General features: G+C 22.5%; 9 protein-coding genes across 9 annotated transcripts in view; 5 read left to right on the plus strand and 4 right to left on the minus strand.

Moving 5' to 3' along the window:
- DDB_G0286113 (hypothetical protein) overlaps positions 1-714 on the plus strand; it is a gene marked incomplete at both ends in the record, with an annotated part of 1,001 nt that extends 287 nt beyond the window's left edge. Inside the window, one exon of the mRNA XM_632844.1 lies at positions 153-714. Coding sequence (XP_637936.1) covers positions 153-714 — 562 coding nt within the window. The remainder of the gene's footprint in view (positions 1-152) is intronic.
- Positions 715-1,286: 572 nt separating this feature from the next.
- Positions 1,287-6,289, plus strand: DDB_G0286091 (hypothetical protein; the record flags this gene model as incomplete). The annotated part of the gene is made up of 4 exons (XM_632845.1): positions 1,287-2,046; positions 2,125-3,375; positions 3,693-5,663; positions 6,243-6,289. 4 exons carry the CDS (start codon positions 1,287-1,289, stop codon positions 6,287-6,289), a joined length of 4,029 nt encoding a protein of 1,342 aa, XP_637937.1.
- A 320-nt stretch (positions 6,290-6,609) lies between these two features.
- Positions 6,610-10,601, plus strand: DDB_G0286115 (phosphatidylinositol-4-phosphate 5-kinase family protein; the record flags this gene model as incomplete). The annotated part of the gene is made up of 3 exons (XM_632846.2): positions 6,610-7,494; positions 7,600-10,455; positions 10,527-10,601. 3 exons carry the CDS (start codon positions 6,610-6,612, stop codon positions 10,599-10,601), a joined length of 3,816 nt encoding a protein of 1,271 aa, XP_637938.2.
- Positions 10,602-10,917: 316 nt separating this feature from the next.
- Positions 10,918-11,394, minus strand: DDB_G0286093 (hypothetical protein; the record flags this gene model as incomplete). Its single annotated transcript, XM_632847.1, has 1 exon — positions 10,918-11,394. The coding sequence occupies one exon, from the start codon at positions 11,392-11,394 to the stop codon at positions 10,918-10,920; it is 477 nt and encodes a 158-aa protein (XP_637939.1).
- A 616-nt stretch (positions 11,395-12,010) lies between these two features.
- On the plus strand, positions 12,011-14,148 carry plbC (phospholipase B-like protein; the record flags this gene model as incomplete). Its single annotated transcript, XM_632848.1, has 3 exons — positions 12,011-13,640; positions 13,835-13,895; positions 14,142-14,148. The coding sequence occupies 3 exons, from the start codon at positions 12,011-12,013 to the stop codon at positions 14,146-14,148; spliced, it is 1,698 nt and encodes a 565-aa protein (XP_637940.1).
- A 1,793-nt stretch (positions 14,149-15,941) lies between these two features.
- On the plus strand, positions 15,942-18,242 carry DDB_G0286129 (hypothetical protein; the record flags this gene model as incomplete). The annotated part of the gene is made up of 2 exons (XM_632763.1): positions 15,942-17,909; positions 17,991-18,242. The coding sequence occupies 2 exons, from the start codon at positions 15,942-15,944 to the stop codon at positions 18,240-18,242; spliced, it is 2,220 nt and encodes a 739-aa protein (XP_637855.1).
- A 299-nt stretch (positions 18,243-18,541) lies between these two features.
- On the minus strand, positions 18,542-19,779 carry rabZ (Rab GTPase; the record flags this gene model as incomplete). The annotated part of the gene is made up of 6 exons (XM_001134534.2): positions 18,542-18,691; positions 18,775-19,151; positions 19,229-19,248; positions 19,340-19,396; positions 19,536-19,568; positions 19,727-19,779. The coding sequence occupies 6 exons, from the start codon at positions 19,777-19,779 to the stop codon at positions 18,542-18,544; spliced, it is 690 nt and encodes a 229-aa protein (XP_001134534.2).
- A 588-nt stretch (positions 19,780-20,367) lies between these two features.
- DDB_G0286131 (hypothetical protein) lies at positions 20,368-22,917 on the minus strand (the record flags this gene model as incomplete). The annotated part of the gene is made up of 2 exons (XM_632765.1): positions 20,368-22,440; positions 22,546-22,917. 2 exons carry the CDS (start codon positions 22,915-22,917, stop codon positions 20,368-20,370), a joined length of 2,445 nt encoding a protein of 814 aa, XP_637857.1.
- Positions 22,918-23,537: 620 nt separating this feature from the next.
- pkgC (protein kinase 3) lies at positions 23,538-26,357 on the minus strand (the record flags this gene model as incomplete). The annotated part of the gene is made up of 2 exons (XM_632766.1): positions 23,538-26,127; positions 26,215-26,357. The coding sequence occupies 2 exons, from the start codon at positions 26,355-26,357 to the stop codon at positions 23,538-23,540; spliced, it is 2,733 nt and encodes a 910-aa protein (XP_637858.1).
- Positions 26,358-27,500: the final 1,143 nt, after the last annotated feature.

Below are 27,500 nucleotides of genomic sequence, written 5' to 3' on the forward strand. Positions count from 1 at the left end.
GGTTCAACCAATATATTAAATTCTATTTTCCCATCATTAAAAACAATTAATTGTAATTACAACTATAATAATCAAGTAGAGGGTACAAATGGAGGAATAGAATGGACTACCTCAATAACATCATTAACCTTATTAACATTTAATAATAATAGTAGTATAATATTTTCATTTTTACCAAAATCATTAAAACATTTAAGTTTACCAAATTTTAATCGACCTTTTCCTACAATTGATGAAAATTCATTACCATGGAAAAATTTAGAGAGTTTAGAATTTGGAGGTGGTGGTTGTGGTGATGGTTTAAAATTTTCCACATCACATCCTTTCACACAATCTATCTCATTTCCAAATTTAAAATCATTAAAAATTAGTATTTCAAATTATAAATCATTATCAATTAATTTATTTCCAAAGTTAGAATCAATCATCTTTTTAGAATCAATATCATTTACATTATTTAATAAACAATATGTTGATTCTGAATCATTATTTAAAATCTTACCAAACTCTTTAACATATTTAGAACTTGAATCTCTAAACCTAAATAAGCCATTAAATGATCCAACTTTGATTTTCCCATCAAACCTCTCCACTATTTCAATAACTAATAGCCAAAAATTTAAAATATTCCATCCAAATTTACCATTACCACCCCAATTAAAAAAATTATTATATAATAATAATATTTATAATAAATATAATAACTATCATTAAAAAATAATAAAATAAATAAAAAACCAAATAAATAATAATAGTTTTTAAAAAAAATAACGCCATTAATTTATTTATTGTTGCAAGAAAATTTCAGAAAAATTTCTTTCCACTGCGTAGTGAATTTTTTAATTTAATTTCCCTGCACTAACTTAGTTAAAAAAAAAAAATCACTGACCCCAACTTTTTTTTTTTTTAAAAAAAAACAAAGTTTATTATTTTTATTATTATTATTATTATTATTATTATTATTATTATTATTATTATATATATTTTTTTATTTTTATTATTATTATTATTATTATTATTATTATTATTATTATTATTATTATTAATATTATTATTATTATTATTATTTTATTTAAAGATTTGTTTTCAAATAACTGTCAGTTAGATTTTATTTAATTTGATTTTTTATTTTTTAATTTCACTTTTTTTTTTTTTTTTTTTTTTTTTTTTTTAAAATAAAACAATCATTTTTTTTTTTTTCAACCACAAGATTTTTATTTTTCACTTGATATTAAAAAAGCTCATACATATTTATATCTTCCCAAATCATAAAAACATTATTAATAATGGATAATGAAAAATTGTTTTGGTCAGTTTATCATAATATATTTATTAGAAGTTTAATATTTAGTTTCATTTCAAATGGAAGATTAGAATTTAGCGACGAAACATTTTTATTTGATAAATTAAATACCAAATTTTATATTGGTAATAGAAGAAAATTTAAATACATTAAAAAACTATCATGGTTAATTAAAAGAAAACAATACAATTTAATTAAAGATAAAATTAAAGATTTAAATAGTGGTTTATTAATAACAAAGAAATCAATTTATTATTTAATTGAACAATTCAATAATAATAATAATTATAATAATAATAATATTAAAAATAATGATGATGAAATTAAGGACCAAATTGAAATATTTGAATTATTGTGTAAATTTAGAAAGTTAGAATTAATGTCAGTCGATGTTGATTTAATTGAAATTTCAAGTTTAGTAAATAATTTAAATTCTTTAAAGGTATTTACAAAATTTGAAATTCCAACAACAACTGTTTCAATGGATCATGCAATCACAAAATGTAATTTAGAATCGTTAGAATATTTATTATTAAATAGAAATGAAGGGTTTTCAATTAATTTATTAAATGATATTTTAATGAATTCTAGTATACCTAAATTAGAAAGACTTTTAAATTTTTTATTAAATAATAATAATTGTAATTGTTGTAAAATTAATATACCAATATCAGATATACTTAAACAACAATCTAAAATTCAAAAAGTTAAAGAGAATGAAGAAATTATAGATTGTCTTGAAAGTAAATGTGAAGGATCAATTTTTTATAAATTTTTTAAAGGAAATAAAAATTTAATAAGTTTTCAAATATTTTTAATAGTTAGAAATGAAGAAATTCAAAATAAATTAATGGATTTTGAACAGGTTGAAATAATAACATCAGTTAATAAAATTACTACATTATTTTCTCAATATGATATAATCACTCTAACTCAACCAATAAATCGTTATTTACATTTACATTTTTCAAATATTAAAATCATTGAAATTATTGATAAATATTTCATTTTAAATTTTAAAAATGCAATTGCTGATAAAAAAGCAACAAATCATTATTTTCCTAATCATGATTTTGTTACTTCTATAGCTCCAGTTCAACCAAAATTAGGATTTGTAGATGGTCAAAGAATACCAAAAATTGATAATAATTTACACTATACTACATTCAATAAATTTAATAGTTACTATAATGATTATTTTTCACCAAGACATCAATCACATATTCAAACTAATAATAGATTAAATAAAAACAATAATAGTATTGATGATGGTGGTGATCATAAAAATAAAATTTACTCTTTGAATGAAAATTATTTTATAAGAAGAAATTCATTAGTTACATTATTTAATTTAGGTGGTGTTAAAGAGGTTTTAGAAGCAATAAAAGAAAATCCAAAATATTATGAACTAAATTTTAACATTTCTTTAAGAGAGATGACTAAAATTATTAAATATTATGAGATTGAAATTTCAATTCAACTGTTACCAAAATTTTTAGGCCAATCTACACAATATCCTTTTAGAAATACAATTTTAAATTTATTAAATTCATCCATAAAGAATTCTAGAACTGATCAATTTGAATTATTATTAGCATTAGCAAAAGGTACAAAACTTGATCTTTATTCATCATATTCTGTTACTTTTTCACCTGTCAAAAACATTATTCATCAATTATTAATTTCTGTTAAAAGAGGTGATATTAAAATGTATGAATATTTATTATCACTTGTATCAAATAATATTAAAAATCTTAATAATGATCAAGAAGAAAATAAAATTAATAATATAATTATTAATAATATTGGTCAAGATGATAATAAAAATAATAATATGGATCAACAACAACAACAACAACAACAACAACAACAACAACAACAACAACAACAACAACAACAACAACAACAACAACAACAACAAGAATTAGTACAAAAATTAAGATTTAAAATTATTTCTCAAACTTTAAAAAATGCAACTCAAGCGAATAATATTGTTTTATGTGAATTATTATTGTCAAATGAGTTATATAATATTTATATACCAAAAGATTTCGATTACTCATTAATGACTAGTAAATTTAGAAATATTAATTTTTATAATTATTATATAAAAAAACAATAAATAGTAATTTTATTTATTTTCCGTACAAGAAAATAAATTAAAAGGAAATTTCTGAAAAATAAGATATTTTTATATTTTCTCATGCAATTCCCAAAATACTTTTTTTTGTTTTGTTGTGGTTTTTTTTTTTTTTTTTTTCATTTTTTATTATTTTTTATTATTTTTTTTATTTTAATTGCAAGACAACTAAATGATTTTTTATAATCAATTACACGCAACCACACATATTAATTTAAATTATGGAAAAAAAATTTTTAGAATATTTAGTAAATAATAGTGAAAAGGACATAACCTTATTAGAAACACTTTTAACTTTATCTTTAAATGGTGTATACATTTCATCAAAAACTTTAATAAATTTCATTAATGATGAAAATATTATTTCACAAAATTTAAATGAATATCAAATTGAATCATTAAATAATTTTAAAAAATATAAATTAATAAATTATAAGGAAAATATTAAAAATGAAATAATTGAAAATAATAATAATAATAATAATCACAGTAATAATTATAAAATAAATCTCATGATTTCTTTAATAATTGAAAGAAATAATACATTTATAGGTAAAATCAATAAAATCAATAATAATAATAATAATAATAATAATAATAATAATAATAATAATAATAATAATAATAATAATAATAATAATAATAAAATAATTGATAAAAATTATTTATTATTTAAAAGAGTTTGGGGAAATATTATAATTAGAAATGAAATTTTATTTCATTTAAAATTATTTAATATTCATAAAAATACAGTTTTAGTAAATAATAAAAATAAACTTTACAATTATAAATACAAGAGTTATTTAAATTCAATTATAATTAGAGATGATGGTAAAAATGATATTGATTATGATAAAATTAATTTTGATTCAAAAACAGGTAAAAAAATAATAAATGATGAAGAAAATGAAGAAAATGAAGATAGTAATAATAATAATAATAATAATAATAATAATAATAATAATAATAATAATAATAATTTTGATTATATTGATAATGAATATTATGAATTTCCAAATAATTTAACAAAGATTGAAATTCAATTAAATACTAATAAATTGAAATTACCACAATCAATTACTAGTATTAAATTTGGTGATATTTTTAATCAATCGTTAGATGGTGGTTGGATACCAATAGGTTTGGAACATATTGAATTTGGAGAAGATTTTCAACAACCAATTAGAGTTGGACATTTACCACAATCTTTGAAATCAATAATCTTTGATGAAGATTATAGAGGTGAGATTGAATTTGGTGCAATATCATCAAACTCTATTGAAAATGGTGTATTAATATCAAATTCAAGATCACCATTATCATTATCACAATTTCATCATAAATTTATTTCAATGCAAAATAGAAGAACAATTGAAGGATATAGAATACCAAATTATGTAAATTCATTAGAGTTTGATGATTACTTTAATCAAGATTTTAGAGTTGGTGATTTACCAAATAACATTTGTGTTTGTTTAAAGTTTGGATATGAATTTAATAGTATCATTGAGAGGAATACATTGCCAATGTTTTTAAAGGAACTGAAATTTGGTAGTGGGTTTAATAAAGAGATTGGTGTTGGTGTTTTACCATTAACTTTGGAATCACTTGAATTTGGTTACTCATTCAATCAGAAACTATCATCACTTAATTTACCAAAATCTTTAAAATACTTGACATTAGGTTCATCATGGAGACAAACAGTGGATTTTAGTCAAACAAATTTAATCTCAATCAAATTTTCAGAAAGTATTTATGCCTTAACATTAAAAGATGATATTGGTGGTGGTGGTAGCAATTCATTTCCACCAACACTAACATCTTTGACATTGGGTGTATATTCTCATCAAACTAATTCAAATTTATTTCCACAATCTTTAATTCATTTAACAATTGGTCGTACTTTAAATAATTCAACATTTGATTTATATGATACAAACATTACCACCCTAACACTTGGTAATTATTTCAGTAATCCAGTTTTACCAAAGAATTTGAAACATTTAATTATAAAATCAATTCGAAAATCTGATTTATCAAGCTCAACCCTACCTCAAACATTAGAATCAATCCATATTTTAAAAACAACTCCAAAATTATCTTTTAAAAATCTTCCTCAATCTATAAAAAATATTTATTGTAATGATTTAAATCTTTTAAATTCTGCTCCTCTCAAATTTTTTTTAAAATATTTCAATTTGTTTGATCAAAAATATGAAAGTAATTGAAATAAAAAAAAAAAAATATATGAAATCTGCAAATTAAAAATAAAATATGAAATCTGCAAATGAAAAAAAAAAAAAAAAAAAAAATTTTGTTTGCATGTTATTTTTATTTGTTTTTTTTTTTTTATTTTTTTTTTTTTTTTTTTTTTAAATCTATAAAATTATTTTTTTATTATTATTATTAAATAATTATTATTTATATTTTAAAAAAATTATTACTAAAAAAATTATCTATTTTGGTATTAACAATTTTTTTTTTTTTTTTTTTAAATTAAAAAAGGTGAATATTATTATTTTAATAAGACTTTTTTTTTTGAACAAAAAAATGCCATTTTTCAAAAATCAATTAATGATATTTTTTTTTAAATTTTTTTTTTTTTTTTTTATTTTTTTTTTTTTTTTTTATTTTTTTTTTTGGAATTTTTGGTTTTTTTTTTTTTTTTAGTGTGTGTATTGTTATTATTTGTATATAGGTGTAAATTATTAAATAACTCAAATAACATTTATCTTTTTATAGGTTTTATAATTTTTTTTTTTTAAAATTTTTTTAAATTTTTTTTTTTTAATATAATAGTTTGTGTGGTTAATAATCCATTCATATTCTTTGTTTTATTATATTAAATAATTATTTTATTTTTTTTTTTTTTATTTTTATTTTTTTTTTTTTTTTTTTTTTTTTTTTACACACAACACTTGTACATGACAATATTTCTTTAATTTTTTTTTTTTTTATGTTATGCGGACATACAAACATATTTTATAATAAAGTATAGCAATAAACAATAATATAATAATAATAATAATAATAATAATAATAATAATAATAATAATAATAATAATAATAATAATAATAATAATAATAATAATAATAATAAAAATAAAAAAATATATATAATATTATAATAATAAATAATTATAATAATAAATAAATAAATAAATAAATGATAGGATTTAATAGATTTAGAAATAAACTTAAAGGTGTTAACTCACCACCTATTAAGAGGGAGCCTATATTACCTTCCTCACCAACCATCATAAATCAACAACATACAACATTGACTAGAAAATCAATGTTGTTATCAAAAAGAATTGTAATATTTGGTATTAGAGGTGACTTTTTATCAAATTTATTGGTTACAGTTTTAGCACAATATGAATGTTTAGTTACTTTAGTATTTTTAACACAATCAAATAGTAATAAAGATAATAATAATAATAATAATAATAATAATAATAATAATAATAATAATAATAATAATAATAATAATAATAATAATAATAATAATAGTAATAATAATATAACAACATTAGAGATACTACAAGAAGAATCTGAAAAAATTGATGAAATAGTTAAAGAGAATGACGTAATTATAGCTTGTTTCGAATGGAGTGAATTTAGGACAATTTATGATCAAGTTAAAGTAATATCAAATTCTTGTAAAAATATAAAAAGTAATAGTACAAATGATAATGAAAATAATAATGATAGTAATAATAGTAATAGTAGTAGTAGTGTTAGTAGTAACAATGAATCATCAAATGAAAATAAAAAAAGTAAAAATTTAATAGATAAACAAATTATGGTAGTATTTCCAATTGGTGTTGAAGATATGGAATATAGTTTAGAGAATACATCAATCGAGTCTATATTTGACCCATTACCTGTAACTTTTATATTTTATTCAGCATTAATGCAATGGTTATTTGTTGGACCACCTTCAATCAGTCAACCTCATCTTCAATTGGTCCTTAGTAAAACAACAGAGGGTTGTTATTGGTTAGACTGTGATGATTTAATAAAAGCAATTGTCGAATTAATTATTCAGGTATGTTTTTTTTTTTTTTTTTTTTTTTTTCAAATTGATTTATCGTAAATTATTTATTAATTAGTTTTATGTTTTTATTTTTTTTTATTTTTTTTTTTTTAATAGATTGATTTAAGTGGAGCAACTAAAATGTATGTTTTAACTGGTAAAGAATGTTTAACATGTGGAGAGATTTCTAATATTTTATATAATGAGTGTAGTATTATTGTTGATGATTATGTAGAGGATATTACTTTTTTAAAGTCTAGCAATTCTCTTTCTTCTGGTGGTGTTGTTGGTGCTTCTTCAAATCCTACTTCTTCAAATGGTGCTAATGTTATTACTACCACTACTATTGCTGTTGCTGGATCTACTTCTTTTGTTTCTGATAGCACAAGTAATTTAGCGGTAAATGATAAAGATGATGATAATAATAATAATAATAGTAACATTATTAATGATAATAATAGTATTGATCAAATTACAGCAGGTAAAATTTTACAAAAGAAATTTTTTACATATCTTCAATCACCAATATCGACAGTGGGTTCGCCATCCACTGAAGAGATTATAAAACAGCAACCAAATTCATTTACAAGTTTTATTTCAAAATGTAAAGAATCTCAATTATTTACTATTAAACCATCAAGATCAAATTCATTATCAGGTAATGGTGTTGGTAATAATAATAATAATAATAATAATAATAATAATAATAATAATATTAATAATAATAATAATAATAATAATAATAATAATAATAATAATAATAATAATAATAAATTAAATAAAACATTACCAATAAATTTATCTGCTTCAACACCTATACCAATGACATCACCATCATCTCCAACAATGTCTTCTTCAACACCTACTTTACCTTCTTTGTCATCTTCTCAAAATATACCAATAATAAATGGAAATGATAATAATTGTATAACACCATCAAAACAGTTAACAACACCAACACCAGCATCCACACCACCACCATTATCACCAACCACAACATCAACATCTCCATCTACAACAGTACCATCATTAACAACAACCACAACAACCTCAACTTCAACATCATCATCATCTTCGTCATCATCATCTTCTTCTTCATATAGATTTGTATTCAACCCATTTAACATAATAAAGTATTCAAAAGATTTTATAGAAGAAACACTTTATAAATCACCAACACCATCTGTAAATCAACCAAAAAAGTCTGCACAAGAATTAGAAACTCAACAATATATATCACTACTTACATCTGGTTTTAAAAAATCATTTGAAACTGAGATTAACAGTAGTATTTCAATTACTTCTACAAATGAAACTGGTGGTGGTGGAGGTGGTGGTGGCGATACACAACCTATATTATCAAACTCTCAATCCTTACCTTCATCGCCATCCAAAAGGGCATCACCACATATAGAGTTTACAAATGAAGAGTTTGAATCAACTATTGATATTCAAATTGAATTAGTTGATGAAGAACAAAATCAAATCCAAGAGCAGCAACAACAACAACAATCTAAAACTGTAACTTCATCTACAACTTCAACAGAAACCACAACAACTGTGGAATCTTCAACTACTTCAACTACAATTACAACTTCAACTTCAACACCAATACCAACAACAATAACAACAACACCAACAACACCAATAAATAGCGATAATAGTTGGACATTTACATCATTTTCACCAAAAGTTTTTAAAGAAATTAGAAGATATTATGGAGTGGATGAAGAATTTTTGAAGAGTCAAGAAAATTCAAGTGGTATAGTTAAATTTTTAGAAGTTCAAACCATTGGAAGAAGTGGTAGTTTTTTTTATAAATCTCAAGATAGTAAATACTTTATAAAAACCATACCGTCCAATGAATACGATACATTTGTAAAGATATTCCCCTCTTATTATCATCACACAATATCCTATCCAAATACTCTATTACCTAGATTTTTTGGAATGTATAGATTAAAAGGAAAATTAAAATTTGGTAATAATTCCAATGTTAGCTATTATACCAGTACCCATAGAGATATTATTTTCGTTGTAATGGCAAATTTATTCTACAATAAACAGAAATTAGAAATTAGAGAGAAATATGATTTAAAAGGTTCAACAGTTGGTAGATATGTTGATGTTAATTTAATTCAACAACAATTTCAACAACAACAGCAATTACAACAACAACAACAACTACAACAACAAGAAAATGAAAATATAACGATATCACCACAATCAACAACAACAACCACAACAACTACAACAACAGAAGTATCAACAATAATAACTACAACACCAGCATCCCCACAAACAACAACAGCAACAGCTACAACATTTGATATACAAGATTTAACATTTAAAGATTTAAATTTAAAGAGGAAAATTCATTTAGGAGCATTAAGAAAAGCATTTATAACTCAATTGAAAATAGATTCAGAATGGATGAATAGTCATGGTATTTGTGATTACAGCCTATTGGTTGGATTACATATTAGCGATAAAAAGGGTATACAATTATTGAAAACCAATAGCCTAAAGAGTAATAGTGGTAAAAAAGAAGATATATCATTCTTTAAAAAGGATTGTAATGGTGTTGCTTCTTCGATTTCTGAGCTTGGTAATACAAGAATCATTCATCCATTATCAACTCTCAATGGTAATAGAGGGCGTTCGTTATCATGTTCAAGTACATCAGATAATGATACATCACCAACAAGAACAAATCTTAATAGTGTTGTTGGAGATAATAGTGGAGGAGGAGGAGGGGGAGGAAATAATAGCCCACCCACCCACAATAGCATTCAACCAAACAAGCAGTCTTTATCAACTTCAAATACAAATAATAGTTTAAGTAGTACCACCAATACTATTGATGAAGATGAAGAAGGAATTATTTACTATTTAGGTTTAATTGATATTCTTACAACTTATAATTTAAAAAAACGTGGTGAAAATGCTGTAAAAGGTTTATTATTTGATAGAGTAAGATATTTTTTTCTAATCATTTTTTATTTGTTTTTTATTTTTTTACTAATTTTAATTAAATATTATAGACACAAATTTCAGCAATTAATCCCAAAGATTACCAAATTAGGTTTATAAAATATATTGAATCAATTTTTGATTAAAAAAAAAAAAAAAAAAAAAAAAAATTATAATTAAAAAAGTATGAAAATAAAAACCTAAATGAAGCATTAAAAAAAAAAATAAAAAATAAATACTGTTTTTTTAATCTTTTTATTATAACCTTTTTCAGAGTCACGAAAGATATTCTCTTTGTATGTACACACAAAAAAATATTTACATTGTTGGTTGTTATTTTCCCAAATTTTATAAATTTGTAAAAAAAAAAAAAAGATTAATATTTTTTTGATCATTGGGTTGTTCAACTGGATTTAGATTCAAATATAGATGAAATTGGGTTAGTTTATAATATATTTTTTATTAATTAAAACATCTTTGACCAGCAGATGGATTATAACAAGTATTTCCACATGCTTGGTAACCAAATGAACAAATTACACCACCTGGATAACATTTTTGACCTGATGATGGACTATAACAAGATCTACCACATGCCTCATAACCAAATGAACAAATTATACCACCTGGATAACATTTTTGACCTGACGATGGACTATAACAAGAATTACCACATGCTTGATAACCAAATGAACAAATTACACCACCTGGATTACATTTTTGACCCGATGATGGACTATAGCAATTATTTCCACATGCTTCATAACCAAATGAGCAAACTACACCACCTGGATAGCATTTTTGGCCTGATGATGGACTATAGCAGTTATTTCCACAAGCTTGATAACCAAATGAACAAACTACATCACTTGCACTTTCAACATTTTTTAAAAAAAATAAAATGCCAAATAAAAAAAATAAAATTGAAATTAATTTCATTATTAATAATTGTTATCACACTGTTTTTCAAATAAAAAAAAATTTTAATTTATACTTTTTGTTTTTTTTTAATATGTAAAATTCAACAACTACAACAACAAAAGTTAATAATAATATTATTTATTTATGTTCATTCGTGTAAAAAATATAGTGGCTATTAATTTAATAAATTTTAAGAAATAAAGATTTCAAGATTTTTTTAAAATTTTTTTAAATTTTTTTATCATCTGATAATTGATATTTATTTGTTTTTGATTTTTGAATTTTTAATGTCGATTGGATTTAGTATTGTATCATTTTAATATAATTCATTTAATAATAATGAATGACCATATGAAAAAAATTATTTATATTATTATTTAGACTATTATTTAAACTGTTTTTATCATTATTATGACTATTTTTTTCAACACTACTATTTTTATTATTTTCATTTTTAATTTCATTTTTCGGAGTCATGAGATATTTTAGATATTTTTAAAAATAATTTTTTTATTTTTTTAAATATTTTCGGGAAAAAAAAAAAATATTTAATATTTTCGGGAAAAAAAAAAAAATATTTAATATTTTCGGGAAAAAAAAAAAAAAATTATCACACACCCAACCACAATAAAAAATGAATAAAATTATAATTTTAATTTCTTTATTTTTAAATTTTTTATTTGGTTATGTTGTTTGTTTAAATGAAAATAATCAAAAATCACAAAACTTAATAATACCAACATATTCAATTAAATTAAAATCTGATGGTGAATATTTGGTTTATTCTGGAAATGATACATTATCAATTGCACAAGCATCATATACAAATGAAATGATGTCAATTGGATGGGGTTACATTTCAATCACTACCAATCCAAAATATAATGATTCATTACAAATTGAAGCAGCAGGTTATCTTGAAGGTTATTTATCATATGAAATGATTTGGCAAAATTGGAATAATATGATGGTTAATCAAAATGCTAATAATTCATTTGGAAATGATATAATTAGTTGGGCAAAAGAGAATATTTTATATATGAATCAACAAATCCAATTAAATCAAAATGATCCATATTGGATAAATGTTAATTTAGTATTACAACAATTAAATGGTTTAACCAATGGATATAGTGACGCAAATCAAAATCCAGATCGTCAATTATCATTAATGGATTTTATACTTTTAAATATGAATGTTGAAATTTATGATATTATGAATTCTTTAAAGAATAATTCATCATCATTTTATCAACAACCTAATAATAATAGTTTTGATAATAATCAACATTGCTCAGCATTAATTAAATTAACAGATGATTTAACAGAATTATATACAGGTCATACTACATGGAGTGATTATTATCAAATGGTTAGAATGATTAAATCATATAATTTCAGATTTTCAAAATTAGTAGCTGCAAAATCAAATACTACAATGTTTTCAGGTTATCCTGGAGTATTGATGAGTGTTGATGATTTTTATATGTTGGATTCGAAATTGGTTGTTTTGGAAACTACAAATGGAATAAAAGATAATGATAGTGAGTTATTCAAACTTATTAAACCACAATCAGTTTTAACTTGGATTAGAATTATAGTAACCAATCGTATTGCTCATAGTGGAAAATCATGGTGTGAAATATTTGAAAAAGAAAATAGTGGTACCTATAATAATCAATGGATGATAGTTGATTACAATAAGTTTATAAAAGGTGTTAGAGTTCAAGATGGTACACTTTACGTTTTTGAGCAATTACCAGGCTATGTTGAATATGCTGACGTAACTAATATTTTACGTACTGGTTATTGGCCAAGTTTTAATGTCCCTTACTTTGAAACAATTTCTAATATGTCTGGATTTAATTATCAATCATCATCAAGTGATAGTAGTAGTAGTAGTGGTAGTATAGCATATGAACAATATCCTCGTTCACAAATTTTTAGACGTGATTCAAATAAAGTTTATTCAATTTCAGATTTTCAAGCATTTATGAGATATAATGATTTTCAAAATGATCCTTTGGCATATGGTGATCCAGGTAATCAAATTTCAAGTCGGTTTGATCTTATTACTCCTCAAAATAATGCTTCCGCTGCTGGTGGTATAGATTCTAAAGTAACCTCTTTGGAACTAATTAATCAATTTTTAATGATAGCTCAATCTGGCCCAACTCATGATCAAGAACCACCATTTTCTTGGTCTTCTGAAAACTGGAAAAATAAATATCCAACAATAGGACAACCTGATACATTTGATTTTGGTATGTTTAATAATAATAATAATAATAATAATAATAATAATAATAATAATAATAATAATAATAATAATAATAATAATAATAATAATAATAATAATAATTATAAAAAAATAATAATAATACTAATGTTTATATATTTTTTTTTTTTTTTTTTTTTTTTTTTTTTGAATAATAATAATAATAATAATAATAAAAAGAATGGGTAACATTTTCAACAACATCATTTGGATCATTTCCATCAGCATCAAATGAAAAAAAGTAAGTAAATTATTTACTTTAATTGTTTTTTGTTTTTGGGAAAATAAAAATAAAAAATAAAAAATAAAAAATAAAAATAATAATAAAAATAATAATAATAATAATAATAATAAAAATAATTTTATTATTAAATTTTTAAGTTGAATTTTAATTTGAACATTATTTTTTTTTTATTTTTTTTTATTTTTTATTTTTTTTTTTTTTTAATCTACCACCATGTTTTTTTTTTTTTTTTTTTTAATTTAGTTATTAGAATAATATTTTCACTTTTTGGTTTTTTGGGAACATTTGAGTTTTTTCATTTAATTAATTTTAAATAAAATTAAAATAAAAATAAAAAACAAAATATTTATAAATAATAAAAAAAAAAAAAAATAAAAAAAAAAGAAAAAGGAAAAAAAAAAAAAAAAAACACACACCAGAAAACCATCTTTTCTTCTGATTATGTATAGATCAACATTATTTTTATCTGCATCATCACTATCACCATTATCAATAACCTTTTTTTTTTTTTTTTTTTTTTTTTTTTTTGTGAGATTTTGAAAATTTAGATAAGAAGAATAAAAATAGTGATCCATATAAGTATTTGGTGTGCTCACACTATTTTTTTTTTTTTTTTTTTTTTTTTTCCTTTTTGGGTTATAAATTCAATAATTTTTTTTTTTTCTATGTATAAAAAAAAATTTTTCCAACATAACATTTTTATAAAAAAAAAAAAAAAAAAAAAAAAAAAAAAAAAAAAATTATAGTGTTGGGTGTGTTTTATAAATTTGCAACATGAAACATATAAAAAATAATATTTTTCATTAATTTTTTTTTTCACATATTGTATGATATAAAATAAAGGAAAAAAAGTAAAAAAATAACACAAAAGCACACAGTAACACTTTTTTTTTTTTTTTGAGATTACAAAAATAGATGTAAAAAAAAAAAAAAGAAAAAAAAACATAAAAAAAAAAACAAAACATTGATGTGAGTGTGTGGGTGTGGGATCCAATAATAAACATAAGTTGTGAACAAAAATAATAATAATAATAATAATATTAATATATTATTAAAAAAAAAAAAATTAAAATAAAAAAAAAAAAAAAAAAAAAAAAAAAAATTATTTTTTTTAAAAAAAAAAAAAATTATTATTATTATTACCAAAATTAAAATTAAAATTAAAATATTTTAAATTTAAAAAACCAATTTTTTAAAAAAAAATATTAATTTTAATAGGGGGGGGGAGAAAAAAAGTAATAATTTTCCCCCCCCCAAATTTTTCCCCTTTTAAAATTCCCTTAAAAAATTTAATTTAAAACCTCAAAAAAAAAAAAAAAAAAAAAAATTTTAAATAGAATAAAATAAAATAAAATAAGGAATAGAAGTAATATATTAGTGTAATTCCAAAATATTACTCTACTTTTTACTCCCCTATCACTATTTTCAAAAAAAAAAAAAAAAAAAAAAAAAAAAAAAAAAAAAAAAAAAAAAAAAAAAAAATATTAAAAATAAAAATACAATTTATTTTTAAACTATTTTTATATCTCACATATCTGTTTTTTTCCTTTTCTTAATCCTCCAACAAAAATAAAAATAAAAAATAATAATAATAATAATTTTGTTTTTTGAAATATCCATATTAATATAATTATATAGAATTTAATAAAAAAAAAAAATCATATTGTTGGTTTAATTTATTTAAGATAAAAAAAAAAAATTTTAAAAAATATTAAATTAAATATTTTTTTTCCTTTTCTATATTTTATTATTATAATACATATAATTTTATCGTTACATAAGTAAAAAAAAATAATAATAATAATAATAAAAATAATAATATTAATTTTATTATATTTATTTTTTATTTTTTATTTTTTTTTGGTAATTATTTGAATTTTTTTTTTTTTTTTATTAGGTTTTTTTTTTTTTATAAAATTTATTATTTTTTAATAATAATAAAAAAAATAATAATAATAACACAACTAAATTATTTATTAATTAATAATTGTATAGATATAAAAGAAAAAAATTTTTTAAAAAAAAAAAAACCAATAAAAGAAAATGATTGATATCTTACCAAAAGAAATCAACTCAATTAAAGATAGAAAAAAAAAGAAAAGAGAAAGAAGAAGAATTGTTGATGTTCAAATTACTAATGGAATAAATTCAACATCAAATCTTTGCACAAATAATCAAACAGTTTCAAGCTTTTTACCTGTAATAATTGATCAACAATTTAAATCAAATAATAATAATAATATCAATAATATTAATAATAATAGGAGCTCATTAAAAATCAATATAAATAATATAATAAATACAAAAAAAGAAGAAATAGTTGAAAGTTCAAATAATTTTGATTCTACAACAAATGTAGAAAATTGTTCTTCTTCTTCTTCATCTTCATCATCAACAACAACAATTGATGATTGTATTAATTATAATAATATTAGTAATAAAAATAATAATAAAATATATAAACAAGATCAATTAATATTTAGAATGGAAGTAGACGGAGGTCTTAATGAAGATGATATTTATCATGGTAAAAAAATGAATAAAAATAAAAATATAGAAGAATCTATTGAAATAGGGATGATGAATGAAGAAAATAATGAAGTTAGTTCATATGAATATATGGATATTGATAATAATAGTTGGTATAGTGGTGATCCATTTGTTTCGGAAGTTTTAAAGGATGAAAAGGAAACATTGGGATTAATTGAAAAGAAGAGATTAGAATTAGAATCTGTTGAACGTACCATTTCAACCTTAAGAGAAGCAAAAGATTCAATTTTAAAAGATATAATGATAAAAACTCAATTTTTAAAAAGTGTTCAAAGAAAAAAAGAAGATCAAATTAAAACCATAACCAATAGTTATCATTCAATTGCAACAAAATATAATCTTTCACAAATTGAATCACGTTCATTAACATTAATCTTACCAGAAGAAGTGATGTTACATATTTTAAAATTTTTATCACCAATTGATCTTTGTAGAGGTGTTTGTAGAGTTAGCTTAAAATGGAGATCATTGGCTTTTGATATTAGTCTTTGGAGAGATCTTTGTTTACAAAGAAGATTACTCGATGGTTCAAATTATGGTTATTTCCCTCTAATTGATAATCAATTAACAAATAATAATAATAATAATAATAATAATAATAATAATAATAATAATAATAATAATAATAATAATAATAATAATAATAATTTATTATTAGAATCTGAATCATTGTCAAATTCAAATAGTTCAATTGGTTCATCATGTTCAACTTATTCCTCCACTTCTTCTTCTTCCTCAAAACCTTTATATGGCGATAATTGGTACGTTGGTGAATTTAGAAAAGATAATAATTGGAGAAAAGGTAAATATAGTACAACTATTATTAGAGGCCATAAAGAGATTGTATGGAGTTTATTATTTGAATCCGATTCAAATACATTAATTAGTGGTAGTGAAGATATGACAGTAAAGGTTTGGGATTGTAATGGAATAGGATCAGGCGGTAACAATAACGGTATTGGTCAGTATCAAGATGATATTGAAGATAGTAAAAAACGTTGTAAGAAAACATTAACTGGTCATAAAAATGGTACCATTTGTTTAGGTAGTACTCCAACTAGATTAGTTAGTGGTAGTGCTGATGGTAGCTTAAAAATATGGGATCGTCAAGAGGGTAATTGTTTGGAAACTATTCAAACCCATAGTTCTGTTTGGTGTTTACAAATAATGGGTAATCAATTAATTTGTGGTTGTGTTGATGGTACCATGAAAGTATTTGATCTCAATACTTCTGGTTGTGTACGTACAATGAGAGGTCATACAGCTCCAGTAAGATGTTTACAAAGTGTCAATCATAATGGTCAAGAGTTAATAGTTTCTGGCTCCTACGATAAAAGTATTAAAATTTGGGATATGAATGGTACTTGTGTAAATACAATTCGAGCTCATACCCATAAAATAAATTGTTTACAATATGAAAATGGTCAATTAGTAAGTGGTAGTCATGATAGTTTATTAAAGGTAAGTTTTTTTTTTTTTTTTATTTATTTTATTTAATAAAAATTTAGAATATTAACACAATTATATTTTTTTTTATATCAGATTTGGGATATGAATGGCGGTTTAATACATACATTACAAGGTCATGATAATATGATTCATTGTTTACAATTTAAAGGAAATAAACTATTAAGTGGTTCAACCGATAGTACCATAAGACTTTGGGATTTAAAAACTGGCTCACATATAAATACTATAAAGGGGCAATCCGCAGTGTGTTGCCTAAAATTTAATGATTCAAAATTAATTACTGGTTATGAAGATAGTTCAATTAAAATATTTGACTTTTCTTAACTTCAAAAAAAAAGAAAAAACAAATTATAATAATAATAATAATAATAATAATAATAATAATAATAATAATAATAATAATAATAATAATAATAATAAAAATAATAATAATTATAATAATATTAAATAATTTTAAAAATTAATAAATAAAATAAATAATATTTAATTTAAAAAAAAAAAAAAAAAATTTATTAAACAAATTTATGTCAAAAGTATTTAATTAAGATTAAATTGAAAGGAATAATTTTTTTTGTTTGATTTTTGTAATTTTATGAACTAATGAAAATATGGGTACCTAAAAATTACATTCCAATTGTTACAGTTTCATTATCTGGTAGTGGTTTCCATGTTTTATTTATTTCAGATGCTAATTTTATAAATGCTTCTTCGACACCCAAAGATTCCTTTGCACTAACCTCAATAATTGGAATGTTTTTATCATCTGCAAATTTCTAAAATAAAAATTAAAAAATTTTTAATAATTTTTTTTTTAAAATAAATTCTATAAAAAGTAAACTTTGATTTTAATAATTACTTTTGCATTATTAAAATTCACAACTCTTTTTTCATTAAGGTCGCATTTATTTGCAATAATTAAAATTGGAACATTTGGACCTGCTAACCTATGCACTTCTTCCAACCATCTACCTACATTATCAAATGTTTTTTGATTTGCGATATCATAAAAAAGCATAATACCATCAGCACATCTATAATAGGACTGAGAAAGTGCCCTGAATTTTTCTTGGCCTGCAGTGTCGTAACATTTGAGGCTTATTTTTTTACCTTCTATTTGAATTTTTTTTGTAAAACAATCAATTATTATAGGTGATGGTTTATGACAAACTTCAAATTGATTATTTTTAAATCTTTGTAATACTGAAGATTTACCTGTTGCTTGATCACCAATTACTTTTTTTTTTTTGTGTGTGAATAAAAAGTTGGATCTATGTTGAAAAAAAAATAATAATAATTATAAAAATATTTACATATAATAGTATATACATCACTATTGTTTAAAAAATATCATTAATAAACTATTCAATTTTATTATCAAATAACCAATAAATAAATGAAAAAAATAAAAAAAATATATTTACTCTTTCTTTATTTTTTCCATTGTGGTTGGTTCTGATACATAATTAGAAGACTTTTCTCTTGAGTGAAAACAACCCGTTTATAATAGTTTTCAATATTTTTTTAGAAAATATAAAAATAATTTAAAAAAAGAAATAGATAATAAATTAATTTCAAAAAATAAATTTTTTGAAAGTTGGAGATCTTAAAAATATTTACTCTTTATTTGTTTTTACGGCTGAAGTTGGTTCTCTTGAGTGAAAACAACCCATTTTTAATAGTTTTCAATATTTTTTAGAAAATATAAAAATAATTTTAAAAAAGAAATAGATAATAAATTAATTTCAAAAAATAAATTTTTTGGAAGTTTGAGTTCTTAAAAATAAAATAAAAAAATAAAAAATATTTACTCTTTCTTTGTTTTTCCAGTTGCAGTTGGTTCTCTTGAGTGAAAACAACCCATTTTTAATAGTTTTGAATATTTTTTAAAAAATATAAAATTAATTTTAAAAAAGAAATAGGTAATAAATTAATTTCAAAAAATAAATTTTGAGTTCCTAAAAATAAAAGAAAAAAAAAAATAAAAAATAAAAAAAATAAAAAAGATAAAAATAGAATAAAAAAAAAAAAATAAAAAAAAAATAAAAATTAAATAATTAAAAAAAAAAATAAATGGCACCACCATATAATTATAAAAAAAAAAAAATTTAAAAAAATAAGAAAATCAAATTTATTTGAAGTTCATTTTTCAATATATAAATATTTGTTAAATTTAGAACGAAATAAATAGTTAGAAAATGGGTAATAATTAATCAAAAAAAAAAAGTAAAAATAAAAAATAAAAAAGATAAAAAATCAAAAAAAATAAATCAATTATAATTAAAATAATAAAAAAAAATAATAATAATAAAGTTTTATTAATAAATAATTTACCTTCTTTTTAAATTTTATAATAATTTTTTTTTTTTTAGGCTATTTTATTTAATCTTTTCAGTCAAATGTTATCTATTTTCTCCAATTTATTTTTAAACTATTATTTTTTTAAATTAATTTATTTATCTTTTTTAACTTCTTTTACAGGGGAAGGTGAAGAAGTTGCGGCTTTTTGTTGTTTTTTTAATAATTTTTGTTGTTGATTAATTTGTTTTTGAGTGAGTGGTTTTGTTGATTGTTGTTGTGGTGATGTTGGTTGTTGTTGAGATGGTGTAATAATTTCTGGTATTTGTTGTTGTTGAGCTGCTTGTTGAGCTGCTTGTTGTTGTTTTTGCTGAGCTGCTTGTTGTTGTTGTTGTTTTTGTTGAACTGTATCATTTGATTTTTTGTTTGCAACTTCATCATCGTCGCTATCATCATCTGCAGCATCACCAATTTTTCTTTGTGGTGGTACAGGTTGTTGTTGAACACGTGGTAATGGTTGAAGTTGTAATGGACGTGGATTATGAGCGAGATTAATTGAAACATCAGTTTCAACATCACAACCTAAATAACCATCACACATGACGTAGAGTGAATAATGAGCGGTACCAATTTCAGCGGCTGAAAGGAATGGATATTTAACGATGGTACCTGGTGTAAAGGTTTCAGTTTTACCCAATGCAACCAATTCATTCTTTTGACGATTACCCATTAAAATCCAAAAGTTTACTGGTTTATCATCAAATGTGAATGGAGAATGACATAATTCCTTTGGTGGATTAATTAATGATTTCTTTGGTACTTTCTCCCAAGCATCATCGTCATCACTATCACTGTATTCATCGTCATCAAATTCAGAGTCATCATCAGAGTCTTCAATTTCATTACCATCTGCATCTAAAATCTTTTTCTTTTCTTTCTTTTCTTTCTTTTCTTCTTTGATTTCTTCTTCTTGTTGTTCATCTTCACTTTGATCTTTTTCTTCGGCTTTACCAGAGGAGGAAGGGGATGATTCATCTTCTTTAGCACCATCTTTAGTTTTTTTAACGGTTGTTCTTTTTCTTGCACCACCTTTCTTTTCGGCTGGAGCTAAATTTGGTTTATTTTTAGCTGCTTCTTTGGTTGCGATGGCAGCGGCGGCTTCTTCTTGCTTTTGTTTTTTAAGTGCAATTTGATCAACAAACTCAACCTCTAAAATACAAACGGAACTAGCTAAGAATGTTGGATTTTCAGAGGTGATTCTCCATTTGATACCAACTTGACAAGGAATCTTTTCGAGGATGTTTTCAATATCTTTAATCTTTGCGTCGTTGAGGGCGGTACCACCAACTTTAGTTAATAGCTCCTTTCTCTTTTCCTCAGACATAGCTTTGAATTTGGCAATGTCTTGAACGTGATTACTCTTTAATTGTTGAGCCATGAAACTATCGAGATGTGGTAATTGTTTGAGGGATTGATCTTCCCAAGCGCTTTGCATGATACATTGTGAGAGTTTAACCAATTCTACCAAACCAACCAATTGACGTTTCTCACGAGTGACTTGAAAAGCACCAGTCAAATAATGACGATAGGTCTTTATGATTTGATTGAGGTCATCTCTGAGGGTTTGTGGCATATCTTTGATACGGCATAAATGGGCATACAATAGAATGGTACCCTTTACAATGTATGGAGCGTTGAAACGTGCCTTCTTAACCTTGTATGCGTCGGGAATGGATTTGAAGAGATTCTTCAAGTTTTCATCATCACTCTTTCTCTCTACCAAACTTGTCTTATACTCTGTGGTTGCAGCTAAAATTTCAATCATTGACTTTAGACGAGTTGTACCATCGATCACATGATAGTAGAGTGCTAATGATTGTTGTTCAATTTGTGCTGGTAATTTACTCTTGGTACTCTTATTCCAATAGTAAACTGCACTTGGTAATGCAACAACCAACAATAACAAATACACTGTCAATACAATTGGTGAATTACCCTTATTAATCAACCATGATGGTAATGCAATACCAATGGACATACGTTGTGGTCCATCTGGATTACCATAAGTTTCCCATTTCTCTCTAATTGCATCATCAGTTAATGCTTGATATGCTTTTGCAATTGACATATACATTTCCTCTGCTTCAACATTACCTGGATTCTTATCTGGATGAAATTTCAAACTCATCTTTTTATGTGCTTTTTTAATTTCTTCTGTTGTTGCTCCCTAAAAAAAATAATAATAATAAATAATATTAAAAAATTAATATTTAATATATATTATTATTATTTTTTTTTAAAATTATTTATATATTTAATAATAATAACTTACAGGTTCAATGCCAAGAATTGTATAAGGATTATATGGTTCTTTAGTTGGTGCTGTACTTGTTAAAACAATGTATAACAAGAAGAAAAAGAGTACCCAAAAGAATGCAATGATACCAATTTTAATTTTATTTGATGTTGATTTCATTTCTTTCTTTTCTAATTTAATTCTTTCTTCAGATTTTCTTTCACAACCTTCACATGAACAATCGAAATGTTTAGCGATTGGTTTTGGATTGAACTTTTTCCATAACCAAATTGTTGATGGAATTAATGCAACAAATAAAAAGAATACAAGCCATTGTACAAATTCAATATCTTTATAATCCTCAGTTGATGATGTTTCTTTTCCAAAATTTGGGTGACTATCTTTCATTTTTTTTTTTTTTTTTTTTTTTTTTCTCTCTTTAAGAATTATTAATTTAAAAGAAAAATTGAGAAATTAAAAAAAAAAAAAATTTTTTTTTTTTTTTTAATATATATAATATTATATTATATATTGAACTGATAGAAAAATAAAATGACTTTTTTTTTTTTTTTTTTTTTTTTTAAAAAAAAATAAAAATAAAAAAAAAATAAAAAAAATAAAAAAATAAAAAAAAAATAAAATTTATTTTTGATAATAGTTGAAATTTGGGGTGTCACGATAAAAAAACAAAAGGAAAAGTCAAACAAAAATAAAAATAAAAAAAAAAATGGAATGAAACACTAATTTATAGATTTTTAAAAAAAAAAAATGGTAATCCAATTTCTTTATTTTAAAAATTTAAATAAAATAAATAAATAAATAAAAAACAAATATATTTAAGTTTTTTTTTTTTTTTTTTTTTTTTTTTTTTTTCTCTAAACTTTAAACACAAATCTGTATATTTTTTAAAAAAAAAAAAAAATGATTAATCTGATATTTTAATTTTCAAAAATTTAAATAAAATAAATAAAATAAAAAAAAAATAAAATAATAAATATATATAAGTCTTTATTTTTTTTTTTTTTTTTCTAAACACTTCCTTTTCTTAAATTTTTTCCAATTGTACTTTTTCTTGTTAAAATTCTATGACCACCAGCGGTATTACTACCACCACTATTATTATTATTAATTGGAGAAGAAGAAGTTGGTGATGATGATATTGAATTATTTGATGAGATCGATCCAATCGATTCACGTTCGCCCATAATACCATCTTCCTCTTCTTTATTCCAAGAAAAGTTTTTAAATGGAGAATCTAAATTATAAACACTGGCAGCTGATGATTTTCTTCTTTGGAAATTAATTTTTGCATTTAATTCAGGATCACAACTTAGAGTTAAATTATTATTTGTTGGTTGTTGAGAATTATTATTTGAATTTGAATTTGAATTTGGTAATGAGATTTCTTTAATGGTTGGTTTGAATGGTGGTGTAATCATTTTACTTTCCAACATTCTCCAAGGTATTAACTCAAAGAATGGATGGGAAGAGATCTCTTCAAAGCCTTGGGTTGAGCCTAACCTTTTATTTGGGTCGGGTACCAATAGTTTCTCCAATAAATCTTGTGCATCGGATGAGAGGAACATTGGCATTCTTAGATTACCTTGAATCATTGATTTATACATATCATTTCTGTTGCTTGCTAAAAATGGTGATCTTCCAGTTAACATTTCAAACAATAATATACCAACAGACCACCAGTCCGCTGCCTTACCATGGCCTGCGCCAGTGATAATTTCCGGAGCCAAATATTCTGGTGTGCCACAAAATGTGGTTGCAAATCCACCTTCGCCACCATTTTTACTACCAACCACACTTGTGATACCAGATTTACTTAGACCGAAATCGGTCAATTTTATATGACCCTCCTCATCCAATAGAATGTTCTCGGGTTTAATATCTCTATAGATGATATTATTGGAATGTAGATAATGTAATGAACAAATCACCTCTGCTATATAAAACTTTGCCAATTCCTCAGGGAATTTTCCAGCTTTTTGTAAATGATGGAATAATTCACCACCTGGTACATAATCCATACACATGAATAGGAAATCCTCATTTTGGAATGCAAAATGTAATCTAACTATAAATGGATGGTCCATCGTTGACAATACCATCTTCTCTGTATTTGTATGTGCAATTTGTTTCTTTTTCAACATATCCTTCTTATTCAATACTTTCATAGCATAGAATTTACCTGTATCTTTTCTACGTACTAAATAAACTCTACCAAATGATCCAACTCCTAATACTTTTAATAGTTCAAAATCATCAATTGTTAATTTCTTTATACTTTGTTTATTCTTTTTATTTAAACTCTTTGATGATGATAAATCACGATCTGATGATGATGAAACTTCTAAATTATCAAAATTGATTGTACTTGAACAAACATCTTTTTTATCATTTGTTTGGGATGTGGTAGTTGAATTTGATTTTGTTATATTATTATTATTACTATTATTATTTGATGGTAATGATGATGGTTGATTAATATAAGGATTATCTTTTTCTTTATTAATTTTACTACTACTATTACCACTACCACCACTACCAATATTATTATCTTTATTTTTATCATCTTTATTATCATCTAAAACTATTTTAATATCAGCTTTTGTAATTGGTGTTGGTGTTGTTGTTGCTACAGTTTGAGTTGATTTCGAACTTTTCTTTAAAAGGAATTGTTTTTTCAATTCTTCTGCTCTAATTTTCCAAACTCTTGAACCCTCGGTTGAGTTACTATTTGGTGTATTTGGCATTGCATTAATATGTTGCATTAATGCAGTTTGAGAATTAGAATTTGGTGTTAATGGACTTAATCCCATTGATTCACTTTCATTATTAAATTTTGATGCTTGTGATATTGGTAATGTTGGTGTTTTAAATGTTGACGTTGTTGTTGTTGTAGTTGTTAAATTACTATTATTATTATTATTATTATTATTAAATGAAATACTACTATTATTATTTGAACTATTTATAATACCACTACTATTAATTGATGATGAATAAAGACTACTATTACTTGCTGATGATGCTATTAAATTTGGTGGTGTTGAATTATTAGCATTATTATTATTACCACCACCGCCACTTGCCGATGAACTACTTGTACTGCTACCTGATAAACCTTGTGGATGATATGTTGGTGATGATATATTATTTTCACTAGTACTTTGAGATAATTGACTAATCATTCTACTACTACTTAACATTGGACTTGATCTATGTACACCAACACTCTCTGATAATGGTGGTTGTGGAGGTGGTGATGATGACGTTGGTTGATTCGATGGATCACTAACATATAATCTTATTGGACTTGTATTTGGACTGGTGGCAGTACTATTCGAACCATTGCTACTAACACCACTTCCACCACCACCACCACCAGATGGTGATCCAACTCCTAATCTTTTAAATTCCGATATTATACTTTTGGCTTGTTCTGGTGTTTCTGCTTCAAAATGATATCGATGTAAAAATGTTAATGAAAATTTATGTGAATCAGTTGGATCTTGCTCAATACTATAAACATCTGAATTTCTAACAAACCATTGACATGATTGTCCATTTAAATTTGAAACTCCTAATGAACTAACTGCCAATGTTCTAAAAATAATTAAATATAAATAAATTATTAATTATTTATTATTATTATTATTATTATTATTGATTTTTTTTTTTTTTTTTTTTTACCTTTGTTGTCTTTTTCCATATGCATTTACTTTTATTACATCATATTGAGTGCAATACCTTTCTTTATGATGTGATAAATCTCTTTCTTTTTTCAAACCTGGAAACCATGAAGTTGGTGTCTTTGTTTGTTTTTTAAACGACATATTTATCTTTTATATAATTATTTATTTTATTGTACAATTTGAAATAATAAAAAAAAAAAAAAAAACTCTATTCTATATTTTTTTAATATATATAGATTGATAGAATTTAAATTTTTAAAAAAAAAATAATAATAATAATAAAAAAAAAAAAAAAAAGAAAAAAATAAAATTATAAAATTTTTAGATATATGAATTTGAAAGCTTTATAATTAGCTGCAACAAAAAAAAAAAGTTTTGTGGGGATGTTATTTTTGTTATTCTTTTTTTTTTTTTTTTGTTGTTTATTATTTTTTTTATTATTTTTTTTTTTAGTTGTGTTATTTTTGATTTGGTGAATTCAAAAATAAATTTTGTGTGTGTTGTGTGTGATGTTATTGATGGTGAGTGTTTTTTTTTTTTTTTTTTTTTTTTTTGCGAAGGTACTGTTATATGTTTTATTTTTAAAACAAAACTTTCATAATTTAAATTCTCCTCTATTGGGTACCCCTTCAAATTGTTATTATTTTTTATTTATTACTATAACTTTTTTTCTTTTTTTTTTTCTTTTTCTTTTATTCCAACCATTAATTTTTTGGTTTTAGATATATATCAAATTTGGAATATTTAAATATTATTATTATTATTATGAAAAAAAAAAAAAAAAAAAAAAAAAAACTAAAACTAAAAAAAAAAAAATTGATAGGGAAAAAAAAAAAAATTGAAAATTGCAATTGGGACAAATAATAATCACACTGATGATAAGAAACAAATTAATAATAATTGGCCGACTTTCGACAATATTTAACTGGCTGGTAAAAAAAAAATTAAAAAAATTAAAATTAAATAAATTTTTTTTTTTTTTTTTTTTATTTTTTTTATTTTTTTTTTTTTTTGTTTTATAACCTTTGTAGTTTTTCGTTGAATGATGGTGTCAGAAATTGAATTAAATTTTAAAAAAGAAAAAAAAAAAAACAACACTTAATTGTGTATTTCCTTTGGGTCTTTTATTTTTTATTTCTTTTTTTTTTTTTTTTTTATCGCTTTTTCTATTCACTTTTTTTACTTTTTTTTTCCACCTTTTTTTTTCCCACATTTATCGAATTCGAAACCAATTGGTTTTGATTTTTTTCAAATCTACTTTTTTTTATCCGATCACCATATTAT

This window comes from Dictyostelium discoideum, assembly GCF_000004695.1.
Source record: "Dictyostelium discoideum AX4 chromosome 4 chromosome, whole genome shotgun sequence".
Classification (NCBI taxonomy): Eukaryota; Evosea; class Eumycetozoa; order Dictyosteliales; family Dictyosteliaceae; genus Dictyostelium; species Dictyostelium discoideum.